The sequence below is a fragment of the Poecilia reticulata genome, linkage group LG22, assembly GCF_000633615.1.
Source record: "Poecilia reticulata strain Guanapo linkage group LG22, Guppy_female_1.0+MT, whole genome shotgun sequence".
In the NCBI taxonomy this organism is placed as follows: domain Eukaryota; kingdom Metazoa; phylum Chordata; class Actinopteri; order Cyprinodontiformes; family Poeciliidae; genus Poecilia; species Poecilia reticulata.
In genome coordinates this window covers 7347697-7366533 of record NC_024352.1, presented here as the reverse complement: position 1 = coordinate 7366533, position 18837 = coordinate 7347697, and the positions used below count along the sequence as shown (strand labels likewise).

The following is an 18837-nucleotide window of genomic DNA, read 5'->3' as shown; positions in this document are numbered from 1 at the left end:
TTGTTTGCATTTGCATTCAGCCCCATTTACTTTAAAACACCTAAATAAAAGTCACTTAATCAATAAATATCTATAATTTAAACTGTTATCAGGAAGGCCTATGAGGTTTCCTAGAGATCAATAGTGAAGAACTAACATCACAAAAAACATATTACACAGACCTAGCATGAAGTTAGTTAGCGCGAAGCTAATAAAAATAAATTTTTAAAGTTGCTCGTCATTCCAGTCTGACAGATCTGGAGACATTTTTACAAAAAAGAAAGGGCAGCAATATTGCATTGCAAACAATTCAGCAAAGAGTTAATCAAGGGGGCTGAATACAATCGCAGGTCACACAATTATTTGATAAGAAAAACAAAATTGTAAAACCAATCATATCCGTCTTTTCCCTCCACTATTATGCTCTAATCTGAGTCAATACATTGCCAATAAAACACTTTAAAGTGTGTTGTAACTCAATAACATGTGAATTAAGGTCAAGAGGTTTTGACCTCTTTGACCTCTGGGTTGCAGCGAGCTGCCGTGCAGTCACCATAGCTGCTGCTGCCTTAGGCGTCGCTGGACGATTTGAGCTGCTCCAGCTCGGCATTGTCTTTGGGAATCCTCTTTTTCTTTTGGAAGACGGCGGCAATCTCCTCGAACGTTTTGCCCTTGGTCTCAGGAACCCGGAAATAAATAAATATGGTGAAACAGAGAAGCAACACAGCAAACAGGATGAACACGTAGCAGTCCATCCAAGCCTGGTGAGGAAAGCAGAAAAACATATGTTGAAAACGCAGCCGGTGTTTGATCGTGGGACATGATGTGAGGTAGTTCACAGCACAGTGCACATACTGGATCTGGCTCCGTACCTGTATGTAAGGGAAGGTCATGCCAACGATAAAGTTACTGGTCCAGTTGCAGCAGCCTGCGAGGGCGATGGCGGCCGGCCGAGGCCCCTGGCTGAACAGTTCAGCCACTATGAACCATGGAATTGGACCGGGGCCGACCTCAAAGAAGCTCACAAACATGAAGATGGCCGCCATGCTGACGTAGCTCATCCAGGAGTAGTCATTCTAGAGAGAAAAGAGCAGATTTTTCACCATTCACCTCAGGCTTGCACAAATTCAATTCTTGAATGGATTTTGATTGACAAATTTTCAATTCTTTAGAGACGCTAAATCTTGAGGTTGCAATCCGTTTTCATCAAGATGACAAGAAATAAAGACGTGAAATCTTTATGTGTAATGAGTCTGTGCTTGTGTATCCGTTTGCCTCGGTGTCTCATAAACCCCTGCGGTCGGTTTTAGCTGAGACTGGAGTTCTTCCACTTGGTCGAACAAACCTGGAATTTGAGACCCACTGTCATGGCAACAGCACAGCAGCACATCCCTCCCAGACCAACCAGAGTCAGCGTGCGCCTTCCGGCTCTGTCCACCAGTGCGACCTGGGACACACACAGAGCACGCTTACAGACAGAACGAAATCACGCAACACGTGACGCTGGTGTTGCACATGTCAGCGTGTTACTTACGGACACCAAAGTAAAGACCGTGTTGATGACCCCCACTCCTATCGTGGCATAGACTGGCTGACTGACACCAGCCTGAGTGAAGATGGCTGTAGAGTAGTAGAAGATCTGAAATGCAAAAAGAAAGAATCGATTACCCAACATTGCAAAGTCACATTTTAGCGGTTTGCTAAACTTTATTGAATATCTCAGTTGATACCTCTACACAGATTAAATCACTACATTTTGGTATTGGGTAAAAAAAAAAAAAACTTTTACACTTACTGCGTTAACGCCAGACAGCTGCTGTGAAAGGTGCATCATGAGGGCAACAAACAGCTGCTGCCTATATACAGAGGAGAGGATCTAAGAGAGAAAAGAGAGACAAAAATAACATATCAGATAATACAATATAATAAAATAGCAGTAGTAGCATATGGCGGAACGGTAAACCCACATCATGGAGTTGCTACCCAGAAATCTGGAACATTTTTGCAATGCTGTCATGTTTAGTTTGGCATTGCAATATATAACAAAAGATACTAGAAAATGCTGGAAAATGTCCAGCATTTTGTCGAATTTATCCCAAAAGTAAGGCAGTACTGAAGGCGAAAGGAGCTCTAATACATTTCTCATGAGATGTCCCTAATAAAATAATCTGATTATTTATATCTTAAAATCATATATTATATTGCCCCTAGCAGGGGTGGAACAAAAAATGCAGGTCAAACTCCAAAAATCCAAAGTTTAATTCCAGACGAGAATAGCAAGTGCAGTGGCTAAATCAGAAGAGTGCTTGGTAACCCAGCCCAGACCCAAAGTCCACAAAAGTAATTTAATACAGCACAACTTTGACGAAGTGCAAAAGTTCAAACACAAACTATCGGTAAACACACAGCTTATTACCACTAAATTAATATTTATTGTATAGGTTAATTTATTTATTTATTTGTTTAAAACTGAATTTTTTTACAGTTGCATAAGCTCAAGCTGGAAGAATGCTGATGTTGCAATTCTCTAACAATGAACTTTGGAGTCCCCCCCCCCAGTTTCAGGGCTTTTAAGCTTCATACCTGCTGTTCTGAGTGCAATGAGTTACGATCAGTTCCTGTTTTCATGGACTTTCTGGATTCATGAAGGTCAATTCACATCAAACCTTAGATGCAGGGACACACTCTTTTGATTTTTCCTGTTTTGAAAAGAGGCCAAAAAAAGATGGGCCTCTATGCTATATCATATTTATGTTGCAGTGAAACAAAACATCATACAACCTGAAGGTTTAGCAGCACTCTAAATCAACCAGGTTTATGGTTGTGTAACTCTACAGCATTCACTTCTGTAGAAAGGGAGAGAGAGAGAGAGAGAGAGAGAGAGAGAGAGAGAGAGACCTACCAAAGAACGGATCGACACAGTCGGCTCTTTGTCTGCTTCTTCCTTCTCTCTCCTCATTTCTTCCAGATCGTGAGCAGGATCGTACGCCCCCTTTAGACGATGCAGACCTGAGGAAGAAGTGCGGCATGAAAACACTCGGGATCTAAAACCTGCAGAAACGAGTTTCATGCAGTGACAGGCAACGCTGTTGGAATCTTTTGCTTAAATAAAAGTTGCTCTCCTGTAATGACAGTTTCTGTGACTGAAATGTTTCAGTTATTTTTGTTGCACCAGGAAAACAAAACATTGATGCACATCCCAGCAGAACCTTTGCTCGTGCAAAAATGTTTGCTTTGTTTATTGATTGGTTTATTTTACCAGGCGAGTCGGTCCAGAGAAAATTCTCATTTTCATCGACGACCTGCATTTTTTTCATGCTGTATTTAACAAAGTCTGGTGTAAAGTTGCGTTGATTTTTTATTTATTTTTTGGCAAAACTCGCTGGGTTGCTTTAACGCTTCTGTGCAAAGGTAACCGGCAGCTCACCGTTGACCTCCATTTGGAGGACAGGGGGGAATGTGTTGCCATTTCCCCCACCATATATTATGCAAGTCGTACTTACATGAGAGAAAACCCAAACTAAAACAGTTAACTGTGCTTGTGTTTGCCTGTGTTGGCTCTTACTCTTCCGGGCTTCCTGCTCTTTGCCCAGCAGGATGTAAAGGTAGCGTGGACTCTCGGGGCAAAGCGGCAACAAAACGGTCTGTAATATCGCAGGAGCTCCGGACAGACCAAGCAACACGTGCCACATTTCATCGTTACCGAGAACGAAATCCAAACCTATTACCTGCATACAAATACATGTTATTAATGGGTTAAATACTCTCTGTTTTAGTCAAGCAGGTGTAGCTGTGTGAGAGTTTAACCTACCTGGCTGAGTAGGATGCCAATGACAATGGCCAACTGATGTAACGTTCCCAGAGCTCCTCTGTAAGCTTTAGGTGCAATTTCTCCAATATACATTGGTACCAATCCAGATGTTAAACCTGAAACACCCATTTTAACAGATTACAGCATTTCTTTTGCTGCATAAATGCCTTAGTTGTGAAGCGAAGGTGATTCCAGACGCGTGGATTTACCACAGTAGAAGCCCATGATGGCGCGGCCCGTGATGACCATGATGTGGGGCTTCCACATCCTGGACAGACCCATCAGCAGTCCAGCCACTACGGCCAGAATGTTGACCATCAGCATGCCCTTCACCCTGCAGAACATAAAAAAAATAAAAAAACAAGAGAAATGTTTGTCCTCTTCTTTGTTTCAGCTTTCGTGTAAACATGACGTCCACTCTTGGAAATCTCTGACCTTCCTTTATAGTCTCCGATAAATCCCACCAGGAAGGAGGAAACCATGCCGCCAATGGAGAAGATGGCCACCGACAGTGACCAGTACATGACCACGGAAGGATGCTTTTGCTCCTCCGGGGGACTTTCTCCTTCCGTGATGTTTTCTGGCAGTGCTGACCTCTCGGACCATACGCCCAAAGACAGAGCATAGTGCTTCTCAATGACCTGGCGACGTAGAAAGAAAAAAAAAACTGCAGCACGGTATTTGGTCAGGTGATTCTAAAATGTGCATAAAGCAAATGAATAATGCAAAGCGTTTAAATCCCAGTGACCTTTTTCCATCTTTCATCACATTAAAACTAAACACCTTTCTGAATTTTATAAACGTCACTTCTTGGGGGTAAATCATTACTGTTTAAACTTTACCTTTAATAACATAAAGTTACCTAATTTTTAAAGTGCAATCAGTAATACTTTTATAACAAATTTATATCAGTAATGATTTCTTGGTTAATGTCAAGTTGTCATAACAAAGACATTTTGAATAACGTCAACTTTGTATTAAAAGTGTCATATTTTACCGAATGACGCTTTATGACAACAGTGATAAATATTCATGAAGGCTTATTCATGTTCATGACAGGTGTTATGTCATATTTATGAAAGTGTCATGTCAGTCTTATTCACCCCCCTTCAAATAAAGATCTTTGAGCCGTGGATCTCTGCAGCTCCTCCAAAGCTTTTTTGCAGCTTCTCTAGATCATGCGCTGCTTGACTGAACATGTATTTGCAAGTTTGCAGCGGTGCAATAAAATCTTTGCTTTCCTTACACTCTACCATAAAACCTTCCCTTGAGTTGGCGCATCACATAAAAATCCAATAAAGACCCATTAAAGGTTGTAATGTGGTGTAATGCGAAATATTAGATGAGTGCAGATGTTTTTGCAAGGCCTTATACAAATCATGGAAATATTAAGTTAATATTTCATTGCAAATGCTTAAGAAGACTGATAAGGGTGTGCTGCACTTGTGTAATATGTCCTTGTGAAAAACAATTATGTCATCTGACACACATGTTGTGTCTTTGATTTTTTAAAAACTGCTACAAACTAAAAATATCAACTTGCTTACTTTTAGTAGAAAAAAAATGAAAAATCTGAAATACTTTTTTTTTTTTTTAAGGGTTTTGTTATCGTTTCGAAGCAACACCGTAACTGAGAATAACACACACATTACATTTTTTTCCTTAAGAGCAAATACTTTAAGGTGTGAACAAAAATCAAGCAGTTCATTGGCTCAGTGAAAGCGAGTGCATGTTACCTTCTGGGGCGCATTGATGACTCCCAGACTGTATCCGTACTGCAGGGAACCCAGAGCTGCTGTGAACACTGCTACAGCCAGTGTACCCGTCAGTTGCTGCGATCCAAGCAGAGTTTCACGTTCACAACCGCATCAGCAAGCAAGTTAATGTTTCCTAACAAAACCACTAGTAGAAATTTTAGAAGAATCCTGCAGGTTTTTTTGGATAAATGTCTTAAATGCGTAAAAAGAGCTTTTTTTTAAATTTATTTCCCCCCCCAAGAATTCTCGTACCTTTCCCGTCTCCATGATGTGTCAAGAGTGTTCCCTTGAGGCTGGTAATGATCAATGAAATCTACATGCCTGATCACACAGTGTCCACTCTCTAATCGACCAACACACACACACACACACGCACACACGCACACACACACGCTCAGGTTCATGAGCATCGACAGCCTAGATAGGTCTTATCCCCAAAGGGAAGTCTAATGTTATCTCTCATGCAGAAATATGTATGTTTGTAAAATATTATTTTACTAGCCACTGGTTTTAGGACATTCTATATGTTATAATTTTAAATAGAGCTTCAATAATAATCTACTAAACCTCAGATTGCATGTAGTTACTTTGTGTAATAGTAACTTTATTTTTCCCCAATGTATATATTAATACTTGCATTAAACTTCTATGAGCGCATACACGTGCTAACACGCTCAAACTTGTACGTGTGTGGAGTTTTGTTAATGTATTACTAAGGCTTGGACAAAGTCTGAGGGTCGACGCTGATACACATGTTTACACAAAATTAAGACAAAAAAATGCTCTCAAATAAGCAAACGGGCTCCTGTTATGGTAGTCTCTTTTATTTCTCTTTTCCATCATTGCTTTTAAAAAATAAACAAATCAATCCCCTGAAAACAGGACATTAGTAAATGCTCTTTTGAAAAATGATTTTAAAAAAAACAAAAAACAACAAACTGAACAGTTAAAAGTCTACTACAGCGGTTCTGGTTTTTGAAAGAAGAGATTTGAATGCAATGAATGCGCTTTGCTTATGCTCGACCAAAGCGTGTGCATCCCAGGGAAGACCGTCTGTAGCTCGGCGCTTTATTGCTAAAACCTCAGCCTGCTCAGATCAGCGAAATGCAGCTTGCAGCCGGACAGAAAACAGCTACGGTGTAAATGCTTAAAAAAAAAAAAAGTATCCTTCAACACACTAAAAAGATTTCAAAAGGGGGAAAGAAATGCACTTCAAAAAATTATGGTTGAGTTAATATCTTGTCATCCCTTTTGTTGACCCTATAAAACAATTTACGGCTGTTTGCAGGAGTAAAGTGACTCAAAGAGAGGTCTAAATGAAAAGTTGTAAGGTTCTTGCAGACCTTACAGTGAACCCAATATCCAAAATACACATTTTTAAAAGTTTAATAATTTATACTATGCCCTTTGTGCTCCCCCCAAGTGATCAAATAATTCTTAACCTTATTAAAGTGGAAATAGATAAATGTGTACCGAATGTACATTCAGTATGCATAGTGTGTTTCACTCACAAATTCTGGGACAGTAGATTACGTTAGATGTGGGACAATTTCAGATGAATTAAAAAAAAATAATAATCTGGGCAAACCCGACGCACTTTTGAGGTAAATCTGCTAATCTTATAAACACAGTATAAATACGAGGATCTCACTGAATGCGATGGTGAAACTCGAAAGCAATTTCAATTCAAGATAATGATTTAAAATCCTGCTTAGGAGTAACTTTATTCCGAAATGCAAGATATGGCAAAAGATCCTCCGGTTACTCCAGCAGCTCCAGAACTATCTGCATTATCTTGTAAAATCGGTAAAAAAAAAGAAGAAAAAAAAAAAAGAAAAGAAAATCAACATCTGTACCATACTTATGATGTGCTTGATATTTTGGGGAGAAAAAAAATGCTTTCCAAAAAAAAAAGAAAATTAGACTTAAATTTATTAATGCATATCTCTGTCCGTGAAGACAAAATGGTAATCAGCAATGTGTTACGTTAAAATAAAAACTGCCCCCCAAAACAGTAAAAATCACTATTGGAGGTAAATAAAAACAAACAGACATCAATAACAATAAAAACAAGACAGTAGTTAAAAAGTGATCAGTAATCCTTTCTGCCCATTTGGCTTCCATTTTTAAGTTTCGCTTACATCATGCTCGGCACTGTACAAATATCTAGGGGCCGAAATCAGATGAGCCAACCGGAGGCGGAGCACGATTTAAAAGGATCCCACAGTGTTCAGTAGTGAATGCTTTACACATGCACACAGTAGTTGGGGACAGCAGCTCAGACCCTGTTGAGGCCGAGTTCAGGATAAGCAAAACCAAACAACAACAACAACAACCACCTTATTAAAAAAAGGAAAAGAAACAAACTTCCCCCATCTCCCCACAAAATCATTCTGCATATTGCATTCTTTAAATGCGCTCTGCTCAGATGCAGAAACTCATAAACTTTACACTATGAAATAATGTAACATCTGTGCATGTAAACAAACTCAATGTTTTTTTTATTTTTAATTTTTTTTATCGCGTCGGGTGAAAGATTGAAATACTGCAGCCTGACATTGACATCAACGTCTGGCTTTGATTCTGGCTTGATTTAAACTTTCGTATCAAGTTAGAGAGAGACACACACACACACACACACACGCGCTCACGCCCACACACACACACACACACGCACGCACGCACGCACGCACGCACGCACGCACGCACGCACGCACGCAATCCTGATTTCAAAGACTCAGATGTGCTGTATGTTTCCACCAACATTAAGGAATCACCAACTCCGAAATCTTCCGCAGAATGAAAACAGAATGGTTCCCGCCCAGGCCCCTTTTTGTTCATTTAAGATTACAGTAAATCTGATGCAGCACCTTCAGAGTTTAAAAAGTACAGAGAGGGATGAAGAGTGGAGGAGAAGAAGAAGAAGGAACAGAAGAAGATAGCTATATGGACCGGTGATTTCATGCTAAAGGGAGAAAGAGAACATATTGCATATTGTTGCGACCCATTTCACAGCAGAGCGCACCGATGCCTCTGTCAGGAGAAATGTGATCGATCGTGAAATCAGAAGGGAGTTCGGTCAGAGCACAGAACGATGGAGCAGAGAGGAAGCGAGAGAGGATGTGAGGGAAAATCCAACAGGCTGTCAGCTTTGATTACCGACATTCAGACTAAATTTGCAGTCCTGTCATCAGCTTTGTCTCGGTGCTGCCTTTCCAATAGTGACATCTTCGGATTTGATCAAAGGCCTTCAGAGCTCTCTGGGGATGAGCTCACTTTAGATGGATGAGAGGAAAACAGAAGTCAAGGCAGTTGGACGATGGGGAGATAGGATTGGTAGGAGGAGGCAGGTGTGAAGAGCTAAACTCTTAAATCCACTGGTCCAAGAGACAACAGGGAAGGAAAAGACGAAAAAAGAGGAAATGTGGAAAGTCAGTGCCAGTCAGTTAAGTAACAATGGCTTCTCCGTGACCCAGATCAATCTAGGATATTTAGTCTCTTCTGGAACTCTTTCTTTTTTTTTTTCCTATTCAGCATTTGTCTTTAGAGCGCAAAAAAAAAGTCCATTCGCGACGATCCGGGTCGGTTGGGTTTGTTTCATTTGTCGTGCATTAGCCCGCAGGAGAAACAACGGGGTTGTCGTACTGGCCAGTGGGAGGGCGAGGCAGCGTGGACAGAGAGGAAGGTCACCAGTTCATCATCGAGTTTCTGTTGAGGGTCATGAAGAACACCTGGCTACTACCTCCTGAACGCACCGACGCAAAGAATACCTGGAAAACAGGTGGAGGAAAAAAAAAACTTAAACAGGAAGCTTAGATTGGGTTTTAAAAACATTTAAAGGCATTAATGTAGCCCACTTGTTTTTTTTTTGTTGTTTTTGCAAAGTTATGAAATGTTCACAGATACAAATCAATAAAAGCTTCTCTGTCCTGACAACATGAAGCAGCCACCACCGTGTTTCACCACAGGAAACATATCTGTTTCTTTCTATTATGGATCAATCCTCTATCTGGGAATTGCTGTGTATTCACTGAAGTGACATTGTAATCAATTGTCTTATAAGTAAAAAGCAAAGTGAGAAAAAAAAAAGATGGCTGAGAGGAGCTTATGTTATGTAGTAATTACCTTATCATTCCTCTCACACAGGAATTTAAGTCTCTGGGCTCTCTTGTGCATGAACACGCCGTCCAGATGACCCGTCTCAACGGAGCGGATCTCTATGGCTTTCTCGCCCCAGCCCATAATCTGATTCGAATGGATATAGGCTGGAAAAAGATGCAAAGTTTTTTTAGTTAAGTTAAATAATAAAACATATTACAATTATTTCAGTTTGCAATGAACATTATGTCCAACAGTTAGAGGCGACTTGAGCAATCCTCGAAATCAAAGGTCAAATCCAAAGCAAATTCATAAACAAGCTTTTATGAAAAGATACATACATTTAAAAAGTTGTAAAGCAAAAAAATAAAAAAGTAAGTAAAGTCAAACACAGCAGTGGATTCAGTCCTGTAAAGCTTCAATTTGAAAATCTGTGGTTCTAGTCAACATGTGTAATGTCCCTGGCTGCCACTTGAGGGCAGCAGAGCACAAAAAAAGTTAGCAGCATATTCCACAGACTTGTCATAGGCCGAGCACAACCACATGAAAAACGTGGACGTTCCATGTATAGATTAATTCAAGAAATTAAAATATTATTGAAAAGCTAATTTATTTGAGGAACTTTATCACAAGTGAAACAGATTATGTAGATTCATTACACACAAGTGGGTGTTTGAAAGCCTTTATTTCTGTTAATTGTAACGATTTTCCACTTTAAGCCAATGAAGACATGACATTTAAATTTAAAATATCACATCAGACCAATAAAAACGATTGGGTTATATATTCTAATTTACTGAAGATGACTGTACATGAATGTGGCTCTGTATGCCATGATCCATATCTCATCACCATAGTTGGAAACCTGGATTGGCCACTTTGCTTTTCGACTAACTTCATTCTTCGCCATAACAGATCGGGAGCAGCTCCTGCTGTACAGCAAACGATGCCCCCAATCCATCAATAAATCCACCATCTCCACTCTAAAGCAACGTACGAACAATCAAGATGCTTGAAGTCTTCCACTCGAAGCGGTCCGTAACTTTTCTAGATTTCATATAACACATGTACACGTGTAAATTTAAGAAATACCTACCAACAGAGGTAGGCATCTCCCCCCACTGTAGCACCACGTCCTTGGTGATGCGTCCATACGTGTTGACGTAGACCCCCTCGTCCTCATAACACAACAGCATCTCCATCCCATCAGTCTTAGGGAGCACAACGATGGCATGGGGCATCACCTGACTCTGGATCTAAGATAAACGCAACCAAAAGCACGTAGGACTTCAGGGAGTGTGGTGAACTTGATCACAATTGACTTGATGTTAGAGTATAACATCAAGTTATACTAATGCATCTTTAATTTTCTCTGCCTACATTCTGTAATCTGGAAAAGAGGAGCCAAGTGCAAAACAAGCGTCTGAACAACTAAAAGTTACGCTTCAATTATGTTTCCTCAGATAATTTAGAGATTCTTGGCAATTACTATCTAATCTGTCACGTCTGAATTTATAAACAGGAAATAAAAAGTAATCTAGGCTTGATGTTTTGAAGTTATTCTGGTTCTACACTTGACTGACTGAATTGGACTTAATGGATTACAAATAACTAAGTATCATCAGCATACCAATTCATGCTGTCGAATTTCTGTACCCAATATATTCCATATTCCATGAAAATGTAATGAACTCATGCAGCCGAGTTCATAATGAAGCACCGCTGGTGCATCTATTAAATACGGAGTACCACAGGGTTCAGCGTTTTTCTTTTTCTCCACATTTTTTAAAATATCTTTCCTTCTGTAAACAGTTCTTTCTGATATAATATTGTGCAACCTGACTTTTCTGTAAATAAAGTTAAATGCAAATGAGATGAAGGTTTAAAGATTTAGAAAATGTCAGAAACTTCTATGCCACTTTTTTTTTTAGACTGCAATTAAGAAAAAGTAGAAGTCTTGGTGCTTTTTTCATCCCTTAACTTCAACTCTTTCTATATCTCAAAAGATGTACAGAAAAAGATACAGAATGTTGGCAAGACGTGTTACTTTAGCCTGCAGAAAATGATCACTCAAGATTTGCATTGCTACAAGAACAGCAAAAACTTGTCTCGACCCATAAAGCACCACTTTTACATAACATAGTTGAACTCGCTGCCACACTTCTGCTTTTTCTGCCAAAAGTAGGGAAAAGAAACTTGCCCAAATGTGTCATAATATTAGTCAATTAAAAATAAGATCAAGGGTTTTCTTACAGGAAGCATGATCTGAGCAACTGGAAACAATTTCACTGGACTAATTCTGAAACGTGAGGATCAAGTGATTAAACTTAATCATTTCGCTTGGCAGTAAGAATATTTCCGAGAGCCTTGTGTCGTGCTTCATGGATGAGACAAATCTATTCCAACGGGTTAATTTCTGACCAACTTTTGCGTTAATAGCTACACTATGGAGGACGGCAAGGACACAGGTGATGTCGCTCTACGTTCAACGGGGAAACTTTTACTAAACACATCTACTGGTCTACACTAAAGGGCAGCGTGTCACCTTCATGTGTTTGGAACACTGGAGAGGAAGGAGAGAAAATGGACATTAATAAATGAAAAAAAAAAAAGTTGGAAACAATGAGAAAACCGCAGACATCCATTCATGTTGACTTGAAAGGTTTGGGTAAGCGTACGCTAGCTGTTCTGGGTCTTTGAAAGCTTTAGTCAGATCTCTTCTGAAATAAATGCAGTCTCTCTTTGACATCCATCAAATTTTTTTCCCCACTTACCCGAGATCAGGTTGTGGACATCCAACAAGAGAGCCAAGCATCTCTCTCAATTCATTCCCAGTGTGTTTCTAAGCCACAACTGAAAACGTATTTGCCTTCTTTCATATTTATTCTGATTTTGTTTACAAATTTTAATGCCCTGCCTGTTGCTGCAGTTTTGAATCTTCTGCCTGGAAGCATTTTGGGTATTTGGGGAAAGAAAGACACGGAAACCGAGTAAAACACCAAATTTAAACTATTTGTAAGTATTTGCAAGGATGCAAATAGGCGAACAACATGTTAGCAATCATGTAACGCTAAAAGACTATTTCAGAGTCTTCAACTGCAGCATTTCATACGCTAAAACATATAGACAGACCAAACTGGATTATTCTATAATCGAGTCTGTAGAATACTCCATTATAGAATACATTTATTAAATGTTTATTCCATTTTTGAAATCACAAAAAGTGAAAATTTAAAGGCTTTTTGCATAAAGTAAATTAAAAAAAAACGGAAGCCCTAATATTTCCATTCTACTGAAACATTATCAAGTTAAGTGCGGTTGACGCGGTTGCGTTCATCTGCATTCGGTCTGATCTGGTTGGTTTCCGTCACATCGCTAAATGGAGCGTATAACTGAACTCCTTTTGAACTTAATGCTTGTTGCCTGTATAGTGAAAAACAATAAAACAGCTTTGCTGCAAAAACTGCTTCAGACAACCGATGCTGTGTTGTAGTTCATATAAAAAAACCCCAAAGGGATCAATTCTATCTTTGCGGCCTGCAATACGATCGGTTCAATAATGCGTGCGCTCTGTCTTCTTTACATGGTCGGTCCAAGCACCAGATTTAGCCAAACTAAAAATAAAACGGATGCAGAGCTGACATCAATCCCTTTACCGCACCTCAGTAAATCAATCAAAAAGGTTGTTTCAAGATTTCTTCGTACCGATGACCTTCATCGCTGGGGTTAAAGCTAATACTGAATAACTTGAAGCATCGAGAAGTCGAAAGCTCCCCATTGGAGAACATGATTTACTCGGACAAAAAAGATAAGCGCACAGAAACTGCATTTTAAGCTTACATGCGAGGGGATGTAGATGTCGTAGGGATTGCCTGAGTCCACATCGATGACATGGAAGCCCACACAAGAGCCGTAGATAACCTTTAACCTCTGGCCTTCCTCCACTGTGAGGTCAACCAGCTGAGGACGGTGCTGCAGCTCGGTGAACGACTGAAAGAGAGGAAGTGAACAGTTGAGGAAAAGGGCATGAAAACCTTGATCGATGGAGCAAAAGTACAGTCAGCCTCCAAGACGCAACGTTTTGCGGCATCAAAAACACAACGCAATTTTCGTCAAAGTACAGTAACTTGGTTGCTATTGTCAACGTTATTTCAGCTGGAGAAATTCGTCTGAGCTAAGAACCCTGAACATGAAGAAAGTTCTTTAAATAGACTTTGAGTCGCCAAAACGTAACCTGTGTAGGTGTTAGGCACTGGACCACCAGTGACTTTCCTGTGTGAAACGCGTACTATGAATAGAAAAATCAGCTATCTGATATAAAAATAAACTGACTGATAAATCTCTTCAAGCTTGTGTGCTTGGTGTGTTGCTGCCACCCTTGTATTTATTAATTAGAACATGTTTGTGCTCTACCTTAAAGGCCATGAACTTGTGGTAAGGTTTTGGTGCCCAGGCGTAGATTTCCACCGAGTTCTTAAGTGCAATCACCAGGAACTTGATTCTCTCATACTTGACTGGAAATGAGAAAAAAATGAACATACGCATTTTTTAAAAGACGGCCAGTTTCACATTTCGTAAAATTTAAAGAAATAACGCATTACTAGCGATTAAAAATCAGATCAAGTTGTAAATATTAACTCATTCTTAATACCTTACCTGGTTAATAGGTTGAATGAATGATTGAATGAATGAAAAAATTCTAGGCATTTGTATTAATAAAAACAGCATCTCACCAACTTTATAATGCACACAGCCTTCCAGCTCCCCGACAGTGATCCAACCCTGTTTCTTCTCGACTTCTGGGTCGTTGTGTAATATTCTGTTCCTCAGCCAGGACAAATAGTAAACACGCAGCTTATTCTTTTTCCCTGTGGGAGAGGAGAAACAACGAAGCAAACACCTGATGTAAATTTCTGAAAAGAGGTTGATTAGAGAAACACAGAAATGGTAAAACACATAATATTTACCAGAGATGGTGACTAAGACATTCAGACCCTCCAGCACATCCATCTGTAAAAACCGCCGTCTCGTAATCAGGTTGTAGACTTTGCCCTGCCCACTTCGGTCAAGCAGCATTAAACCATTTTCCGTCCCGACCAAGAGGTTCACACCTGAGCACAACACAAACACAGAGGGTTGAATAAAAAAAAGATCATCTCTCTCTCTCATATATACATATATATATATAAATAAAAGGAGGGATTTGTTGATGCATTGGAGAAAATAAACCGTGTTCCTCCACACCCCAGAGCGCGGCACACAGGATCTCCGAGTTGAAGCGCTTCTTGTACTTTCGGATCTCTGGCGTGTCGCTGTGAGGTCTGATGTTCGTGGGGTTCACGTTGACGACGGAGATCTTTCTGGCTTCGTTCAGTCGCGCCTGCTCCTGCCTCAGCAGCTCGTTGGCAAACATGGCTGGGACGGGAAGATCGGACAAGAGGTGAGGGTGAAATATTTCGACCGGCACGGAGTCGTCGCAGTGAAAGCAAACGTCCGAAGCGTTTCATCTACCTGCTGCCGAGCTCTCGTCGTTTTCGCTCGGGGAGGTTTGATAGACGCGTGGGTCCACGAAGGGAGTAAACGACGCTTTGGACCCACTCAGACCAAACTGCAAAGACACCAAACCTGATTGGTCAACGGTGGCCCATATTGACCGGCGATACGCACGGCTGAGTGTTCACAAACACGATGGTGGCGACGTGTTCGAGCCTGACCTCTGCCATGTCGCTCAGTTCCTGCAGAGCCGTGGTGGGTGTGGAGCTGGGAGAGTTGCTCTGTTGCACTAGGTCGGGCAGGTTGCCATGGTTACTGTGATTGCCAAAACCATTGCTTTCGGAGTGACCGCCTCTCCTCCTTTCCTCGGCCTGAGTGACACAAGCAGATGATCGTTTGAATCTTAAGTGAGCAGATTGTAGATCGGCAACTGAGAGCATAAACACAAACGCATTTTTACCCTGAGATACTTTTACATCTACTATTACTTTTCAAAAGTATGAAACTCCTTCAATGTTTTCACAGAAAATTTTTTATTTGATTTGTATGTGGCAGAGAAACAGGCAGCAGCATATAAACAGTCTTACAAACCTGAGAATTATTGTGTGAATTTGTTCTCACTTTACCTCGTATTTGAAATGCACCTAAATATCAAGTCCAGAGAAACCAAGTGCCTTTACAACTGTGTGAAATTTTACCTGAATATAGTTCTGCAAAGTATTGAATCAGTGAGTTTGGACACAATGGTGCAGCACGTGTTTGAGATTGTACAACATAAGAAATAAAATAAAAAAGTTAAAAAAAGTACAATTTAGAGCTAATTTGTGTTGATCTGTGACAAACAAAATCTAAATAAAACTCTACGAGGGCTTTGTGTATCTTGTGTGTGTGCAGTGCTGAGAATGAGTGTGTTTGCGTGGTTTCACATTCATCACCTCTCTCATCATCAGAGTGCTGTCCCTGGAGCTGTCATAGGAGTCTCCCAGAGCGTCCTCAGCCAGCCCTCCGTACGACTCAGAGCTGCTCTGGACTCCCGGCCTGCAGAGCACACACACACTCCACCGCTTACAAACAATTTCTGCTGAACCTGCGCCCACTTGGCACAGAGCAAACTCCGTGCATGCAAATCTTTAATAGTAACAAAAACTGTTATTTTTATAAATATATATATATAAAAAGAGAAATATTAAACCAGAGAAGACAGCTTACATGATGCGGGGGATGTCGCTAACGGCAACGGTCCCGTCGTGCCCCAGCACCTCCCCGTCCTCGTCGCTGCTTTCCGAGTCTTCGCTGGAGGATGAGTAGTCTGTGACCTTTATCACAACAGCAAGAATTAAAATCAATGAGAAACCCTGTCGCCTAGCGACGTGCTTTAGATTAGGTTAGCTTTATTAGACCAAAACACGAACAAAGAATCTACATAAAAATATTATATATTTTAGGTGAGCAATTCTGTATCATTTAACGGTTTTTTTTGGAGATATATTTTGGTGCTGAAGTTTATATTAAACTTCTGTTTTCAAAAAATTTGGAAGGAAAAGGATGCAAGTCTAAACACTTACATTACAGGGACTGTGGCTATTGTATCATTAAAGTTCTTTGCTGTTTACTTTCTTCAAATGCTTTTTCATATTCCTATTTTCTACACTGATTGGATTTAGCCTCAGAAAAAAAACTTTGTTCTGTTTTGAATCCCTTCCAAAGACGATATGAACTATAAGAGATTTCTCCTTTGCTTAGACCAGTGAAGCTGATCATTTATAGCAGGGACTGGGCTTTCCCTCCGGGTTTGTGACCGATGTAGCTTCTGGTAGAAGAACGATAATGTAAATAGGCAAGCAAGCAGCACCCTCCGATCTAATTTATAGGAACGCAACGCTAGACGTAAAGCAGATCTGATGTTAAAGTGCCCTAAAACCTCCATCGTCTCTACGGAAGACTCCTTTTGTGTCAAAAACAAACCCAGTCGTCGTGCAAGTTAATAAGAGAACAACCTTAATTCTCATTTCATTTGGCAATCTTTCCAAATGAGTGTACAGGTTAAGTCATATATTCAAATGATTGTTATATCTCTTTGGCACCTCCAATAATGGTTTGTAAATGACCTTAAAGCTAATTATGCTTTTATTCCAGTAGTATAATCTCACAGAGATGTATTTTAAGAGAACCCAGCTTTTAATTTTAGGACATTAATTCAGTGAGGAAAAAAAAAAAAAAAATTAAGAATCAATTTCTGAAAAAAATCTATAAGTGCCACAAATATTGGTACTCCTGCTGTGAGCCCTTTGTATAATCACCTTCAGCTGTCAAGAAAACACTACAGAGTCTTCAGTTCTCTCATCTTTCTATAGGATTTAGCCCTTAATGCATGAATAGTGGGATAAGGTAAACCTGAGATGAGCATAGAAGAATGCTGATTGTGTTTAGAGCACCATTAAAGCTTTTTTATTTATGTCTTTGTCACAAACTTTCTATTAAACTGCTGAAAACCCACCCAAAGTGTTTGCGTAGCTGAAAAGTAAGATCTTAGTCTTGAGGAGACAGAAAAGTCTTTTTCCTGTCATGTCATCACCTTTAAGCCCGAGAGAAACTGAAAGTCATAGATTGCTAATTAAAAGTGAATTCAACATCCATGCACACCCCAGAGGAATCAACTACATTTGTTTGACCAGAATTTTAGGGAAGTGCAATTAAGTAATTAAAACAAAAACAGAATGGCTTAAAATCCTGGGCTGTCTGTTAGGTCTAATCCTCTCTTTAAACCGCAGAAAGTCAACAGAATATCACAAGCTAAAACAAACAAACAAAACAAAAAAAATCTGCAAATATATTTTACTTATCGGTTTCTGTAAAACGCCGGCGTACCTTGACCGGAGGCCGACTTCCTTCCTCTACCCTCAGTTCTCTAAGTTCCTTAGCCAGTGCGCTTAAGTCCTTTAACAGAGGGACAGAAGAGAAGACGCACACAAAATCCTTTAGTACATTTTTTTCTCTACCATTCACCAAAAAGCCTGAAGAAAGGCAGAGGGTAAAAGGCAGGAGGGTTCAGTAGCATGACAGGAGGACAATAAATGTGCCGTCACCCACACGCAGCCAGGCCTGCAAACGTGTGGAACAAGAGTGCTGATTTTAACGATTTCACTTTGGCTCACTAATTTTGACACAACTTCTTGAGCTTTCACAATCAGCACTTTTATTCGCTCAAGAAGAAGAGAGAGACACACAACGGCTTCAGGGCTGATGCTCCGTAAGAGGGCAGCATCTCTCCCTCTCTCTCTCTCTCTCTCTGTCTCTCTCTCTCTCTCTCTCTGTCTCTCTCTCTCTCTCTCTCTCTCTCTCTGTCTCTCTCTCTCTCTCTGTCTCTCTCTCTCTCTCTCTCTCTCTCTATCATCCACATGCCAACCAACCCAAGGGGTCAAGCCGATGGATCGGACCAATCATGCAAACAGAGGCGAGGTGAACTGCTTACCAGCTCCTCCTGACCAGTTACCACGACAACAAAGAAACAGGAAAGAAAGATTCAGAGGTTGTTCAGGTGCTCGGCAGCTCATCTTTTACCCCCGTTTCTCCAACTTGGATGCATCCACACAAGTCATGCATGTATGCAACTCGCTCCAGAACCCGCCCACATATACTCTCTTAGGTGTGTGTGTGTGTGTGTGTGTGTGTGTGTGTGTGTGTGTGTGTGTGTGTGTG

At 40.4% G+C, this 18837-nt stretch overlaps 2 protein-coding genes across 23 annotated transcripts in view; both read right to left on the bottom strand.

Annotated features, from left to right (window-relative positions):
• Nucleotides 1–229: 229 nt before the first annotated feature.
• Nucleotides 230–5901, bottom strand: slc2a2 (solute carrier family 2 member 2). Its single transcript, XM_008399184.1, has 12 exons — nt 5800–5901; nt 5527–5622; nt 4226–4431; nt 4000–4124; nt 3791–3906; nt 3545–3707; nt 2882–2988; nt 1775–1855; nt 1514–1618; nt 1325–1426; nt 852–1055; nt 230–740 (listed from the first exon to the last, which is right to left on the bottom strand). Exons 1-12 carry the CDS (start codon nt 5812–5814, stop codon nt 549–551), a joined length of 1512 nt encoding a protein of 503 aa, XP_008397406.1. The 5' UTR covers nt 5815–5901; the 3' UTR covers nt 230–548.
• Nucleotides 5902–6350: 449 nt separating this feature from the next.
• Nucleotides 6351–18837, bottom strand: part of tnika (TRAF2 and NCK interacting kinase a) — a 66530-nt gene continuing 54043 nt past the window's right edge. For 9 of the 22 annotated variants that reach the window (XM_008399191.2, XM_008399204.2, XM_008399205.2 and 6 more), the window contains 13 exons: nt 18007–18075; nt 16348–16454; nt 16074–16176; nt 15360–15509; nt 15157–15253; nt 14890–15060; nt 14613–14756; nt 14379–14513; nt 14059–14159; nt 13486–13635; nt 10742–10901; nt 9673–9812; nt 6351–9317 (listed from right to left, as the gene is read on the bottom strand). In XM_008399191.2, coding sequence (XP_008397413.1) covers nt 9234–9317; nt 9673–9812; nt 10742–10901; nt 13486–13635; nt 14059–14159; nt 14379–14513; nt 14613–14756; nt 14890–15060; nt 15157–15253; nt 15360–15509; nt 16074–16176; nt 16348–16454; nt 18007–18075 — 1611 coding nt within the window. In that variant the 3' untranslated portion in view covers nt 6351–9233. Of the gene's footprint in view, nt 9318–9672; nt 9813–10741; nt 10902–12190; nt 12209–13485; nt 13636–14058; nt 14160–14378; nt 14514–14612; nt 14757–14889; nt 15061–15156; nt 15254–15359; nt 15510–16073; nt 16177–16347; nt 16455–18006; nt 18076–18610; nt 18620–18837 lie in introns of all 22 variants that reach the window. The other 13 variants (XM_008399186.2, XM_008399189.2, XM_008399192.2 and 10 more) reach the window with 3 other exon arrangements.